A 5,537-nucleotide genomic window follows, 5' to 3' on the forward strand; every position below is an offset into this window, starting at 1 on the left:
GACCAGTGAAGCAGTCCTCCATCAGCGGTTACCGTTACATGGTAACATTCAGTGATGACTTCTCAAGGTACGTATGGATTTACTTCATAAAAGAGAAATTTGAAGTATTTGAGAAGTTTAAAGAGTTTCAATATACTGTGGAGAATGATATTGGAAGAAAAATCAAATGTCTCCGTACGGACAATGGGGGAGAATACACGTCACGAGAGTTCAATGAATATCTTAAAGAGAAGTTGATAAGACGACAACTAACTTGTCCAAATACACCACAACAAAATGGAGTGGCTGAAAGAAAAAATAGACATCTGGCGGAGATATGCAGAAGTATGTTGCATAGTATGAATGTACCAGCAAGGTTTTGGGCAGAATGCATGAAGACTGTTGTCCACATCATCAACAGGCTGCCGCAGGCAAGATTGAGATTTATCTCACCATTTGAGAAACTTAAAAAAATAGATTCCTACTGTAAGCCACTTTCGAGTTTTTGGTTGTGTGTGCTATGTGTTCGTGCCAGATCATCTCCGCAACAAGTTTGATAAGAAAGCTGTTCGTTGCATCTTTGTTGGATACGATGAACAAAGAAAAGGATGGAAGTGTTGTGACCCTACCACAAATCGGACATATGTGTCAAGAAATGTGGTATTTGATGAAGCATCATCTTGGTGGTCCAAAGAAGTCTCCCTGCCAGACTCAATAGCTCTTGAGCAAAAGCTGCAAGATAAGCTCAATGAAGTAGAACAAGGGAACAAGATAGACTCTAACCAGGAGGTATCTCCACAAAAGGAAAAGAAAAGCTTACCACAAACTGGAGCTTGTGAAACACCAGATGAGTTGCAAGAAGAAGTCCAAGAAGAGTCACAATCGCAACTGAGGAGGTCTACACGACTGAAGCGTCCAAACATCAAGTACATAGATGCAGCATTAACCGAGGTGGTTAACATCAAAGAGGCTGCTACCTTTGAAGAAGCTTCAAAGAGTAGGGATCGGAATAATCCGACGAAGGTGGAGATCCCCAAAGGGTATGGACGTTATGATGCTTGCAAAGTTTCAGGAATCGCTCACAAAAGACGCAAAGAAAAAATTAAGTTGGTGTTGAGGGGGAGTGTTAAGAATTCATCACCAACTTAATTCTTTACTTAAGATAAATCAAGAAAAATCTAGAATATTCCGGAGGTGTAGAGAATTGAAGGAAGATCTCTAGAATGAGTATTCTAGAAAGAATAGTCTAGAAATGTTCTAGAAAGAATAGTTCTAGAAAAAGATAGTTAGGAATATTCTAGAATAGAGTAGTATGTATCTCTCTAGATTCTTCCATCACCACCTATAAATAGAGGTGGTCCATTTGAGTTGTAAGCAACCAAGCAAGAAACCAAGCAAGAAATAAGAGAGCAAACAAGAGTGAGTGCTTAAGTCAAATAGTGTTGCTGAAGCAAGCAACAAGTGTGATCAAGATTGTAAGACCGAAGCGGGTCCTTACTTTGATATAATAAAATTCAAGTTGTGAGAAATCGATTGTGCCCGTCGTCTCCAAAACAATAATATTCAACACTCATCCCCAATTCTAGAGACTAAGTTTCTCATCTTCATTCTTATCTCTATCCTTACTTGTTATTTCAATATTTCCATTGTAATTAGATAGTTTGATTATTCCAATTAGAATATTAAAGTTGTAATAGTGTTCCAGTGCTCTTATTAATAGTGTGAGAATTTTGGTTTGTTACATCAGACGTTCTCTTTTCGAATAATTGAACGTCTCATATTATTTGCTAATGAAAAATATCATGAGTAGGACCCAAAAAGATAGTAGTACCAGATAACAAACAAAAAAATACTGTACAGTCTAAAAATAAGTATAGAATAGCTTGAACTTTTGGGCCGTTGTATAAAACACCCAGAAAGGGAGACAGGGGAGTCACTGGTCCACTTAATTATTACATGTAGTAAAATTATTAGTTATGTACTAGCAATACTGGAAGTATTATTTCATGGCATATATTGGTGACTAAGATAAGTGATAAGCATAATAAATAATTTAGAAGTAGGTGGATTCGAGTCATCAACGAGCTCCCGGGGAGGAATGAAAAAACTCTTAATAATAACTACAACATGGAGTGGCCACTGCTAGCATAGGTGATATCCTACGAATAATGATGCCACTGCCTTCCGTCATATCCAAATCCTCCGGTTTTAACACTTCTGGTAATGCTAAATTGAACTTGTGCACAATCCTTGCTAATGCTAGCTCAATTACCACAATAGCAAAACCAGTTCCTGGGCAGCCCCTTCTCCTAAAATTGTCAACTTTTTATATTTTGGCTTACTTGGAAGCAAGTCTATCCTCTCCTATCCAATCAATTAGGGTGGCCATTAATCAGATATTATTAGGCTAAAGATAACATATTGCTCCCTCCGTTTTTAATTATTTATCCATTTTTTTAGTTATTCCTAATTACTTGTCTATTTTGACAAATCAAGAAAGAATAATTTTTTTTACCTATTATACCGTCAATTTATTACTTTGAAAAAAGTAGAACTTTTTGAAAATCTTGAGTTTTTAATTCATCCACTTCATAATTAATATGGGTAAAATGGTAAACTCACTATTTCAATAATTGTTTTCTTAATAAGTGTGCCAATTTAAAAATGGATAAGTAATTAGGGATAGAGAAAGTATATCGAAATAATATAATCAGATATTATGCTAAAGATGATTAACAAAACTTTGAACAATTATAAATAAGATAGCAAAAAAATCGATTAGATAATACTTAGCAAATTAACACGGTTCAACGATTAGTGATGGAATCTGAATATGATTCGGGATTTTCACTATTAATGAAATTCAAAAGGCATAATACATAAATGTGCCCTTTAACTTGACTTCATTTTATGTTTATGTCGTTCAATTTTGGGTATGCACATAAACTTGTATAAAGTTGAACAACTAGCCACATGAGTTCTACACGACACAATACATTTAAGACACCACGTAGGATAAAAAATGACATGTAGGATACCATATAGGACATGTGTGTCTGTTTCTTCAACTTTATACAAATTTAAATGTCTACTTGTGCACACCCGAAGTTGAAGGGCATAAATGTGATTTGAAGCCAAGTTAAATGGTATATTTATGTATTATGCCTATTCAAAATATGAATAAGTAAACATACAAATTAGCTGACTACAATAATACAAAGATAAAAAAACAATTTTAATTATATGTATAAATAGTATAATTTTCCATCAAAGGTGGTTCATTTGATTCCTCACTTCTTTCCCTCATTTAAAACTATGCAATATGAGACTTTCATGTCACATGGAATCCTTCTCTTTTTTTTTTTTGGAAATCTTAATAGCTCAGTTAACTAACTGACTATTTGAATTCTCGATTCCCCATACTGTAATCCTCTACCCCAATTTTTTTCATTACCTTCCTCACATATGTATAAGACCGAATCCAAAGAACTAAGATGAGAGAATTTTGGGAGAGCCGCCACTCCAACTACTGCCATGTATTATCCATACTAGATCTGACCATCTGTCCATCCTACCCTCCTCTACGTTCTTGACAACCCATTTTTGTCTTAGTCAAGTCTTTTAGTGGCACATTTTGACCTTCTTTTCCATTACTTAGAAAAAGTGAGCTATTATTCAGATACAAAATACTATCATTATCGCCTAGAAAATTAGACATTCAACCCGTAATCACAATGATCCAATTACAAAAGCTCTGAACCCCCTAGGTCTAGACTGGCTCTGGCCCCTGGTTTTATCACTTGACCTTCACATGAGTAAACTCGTTGATATAGAGGATTACAGTATCGATTTCTTTAAAAGAAAAAAACCTTAATTTATAAAAGTTCAAAAGATTTTAATTCAATGTTTGTAAGTAAAAAAACATATTTCATAAAACGGTTGCAAATCACATCGAATAAGTTCCATTGATTGGTGTATGGTTCTCATAAGGGAAGTAACAGCAGCATAAGCCATATATCCAAAAAATAGGACTATCTCTCACTCTCAGTATGAAAATGGACAAATTAATTGCCACAAGTTATGAAAATGGCTAGTCCTCAGAACACCTTAACTACTTGCTGCAGAATAAAAAAAAGACGCAAAAAATGGAAAATAATATGTTAGATGTCCCATAATTAAGGAACAAGAGAACATTATAGTAAGAATGAGCATGCAGGTATAAGAACTTACTCATTATTGCGGCAAGAAGCAACTTCTTTCTCAAAGTCATCATCATCATCATCTTCATCTGTTGTTACAGTATCAAATACCAATTTCTCGAGCTGATATAAGTAGCGAAAATCATACAGGTCCTTGTGATTGCGAAAGTCCTCTGGGACGCCAAATACTTTCAACTTCTTTAAATTGGGAAATAGTCTAAAAAAAGACCCTGTACAATACCAAGGATTCAATTGATTGAGGCATTGCAAACTTTTCAAAACCAATCTGTTCTCTGTAGGCTCATGACTCTGCAAGTAATTCCAGCCCATACACAGCTTCCTCAATTGTGGCATTGTCAAAATTTCCGATGGTAATATGAAAGGATAAGCACAATCACGAAACGGAAAGTTAAACTTAAAAGTTTGTAGATAGCATAGGCTTGATATCGATAGAGGAATGTCTATTATTGATGAGGGAACAGCTTTTAACGATCCTCGATACTGCTTTAAGCAAGGATAAAAACACAAAGATAGGTATCTCAAATGAATTAGAGAAAGTACTCCACTGGGAAAAATTGGGTATATATTCAAACCAAGATCTAGTACTCTTACTAGCTTGAAAGACAATTCCAGTGTGAAGCATTTCAATCCACCCAACATGATAATAGAATGAGCCTCACTGTTACGACACCAAGCCAATTCTTCCTTCTTATAGATACTGATCCGACTTCGACTCTTAAAGGAACACTGCATGGATTGTGCACATGAATTTTGATCACTCTTTCCTCTGATAACATTCACAAAATTCATGTTTCGAGCTTCCCTCAAACAGAGTTCACGGATCACATCATGCATTCCACATCTCTCTATTTCCCCATCAAAACTCAAATTGTGGATAGAAATTAGACTTCTATCTACAAGTTCGTTTATACATGTTTCTGCCACCTCTTCTATGCTTTTTCCTTCTTCTTCATTCAAAAACCCCTCTACGGCCCATAACTCAACAAGTGCATTTACATAAATCCGTTCATCCTCTGCGAAAATTGCAAAATACAGAAAACACGGTTTTAGGTGAGAAGGCAAGTGATGGTAACTCAAAGCCAACACTCTCATGCATTTTGCTTCAAGATCTCTGCTTACCACCGAACTTACATTCTCCGCAACATTTTGCCACTCATCCAATGTTTTACTGATTTTGGAGAGAAGTCCAGCAATCAAAGTAATTTCTAGAGGTAACCCTCCACATTTTAATGCAATTTGTTTCCCAATATTTTCAAATTCAGGAGAATAAGAACCTTCTTTTTCAAAGATCTTTTTGTGTAGTAAATTCCAACTTTCGTCAAAATTCATGAGGCGCAT

The 5,537-nt window shown here is 35.4% G+C and overlaps 1 protein-coding gene across 1 annotated transcript in view; it reads right to left on the minus strand.

Annotated features, from left to right (window-relative positions):
- Window positions 1–3,333: 3,333 nt before the first annotated feature.
- Window positions 3,334–5,537, minus strand: part of LOC102579969 (putative late blight resistance protein homolog R1A-10) — a 3,114-nt gene continuing 910 nt past the window's right edge. The window contains exons 2-3 of the mRNA XM_006350074.2: window positions 4,210–5,537; window positions 3,334–4,097 (exon numbers count right to left, since the gene is read on the minus strand). Of these exons, the coding sequence (XP_006350136.2) occupies window positions 4,091–4,097; window positions 4,210–5,537 (1,335 nt within the window). The 3' untranslated portion in view covers window positions 3,334–4,090. The remainder of the gene's footprint in view (window positions 4,098–4,209) is intronic.

This window comes from Solanum tuberosum, unplaced genomic scaffold, assembly GCF_000226075.1.
Source record: "Solanum tuberosum cultivar DM 1-3 516 R44 unplaced genomic scaffold, SolTub_3.0 scf00116, whole genome shotgun sequence".
NCBI lineage: Eukaryota > Viridiplantae > Streptophyta > Magnoliopsida > Solanales > Solanaceae > Solanum > Solanum tuberosum.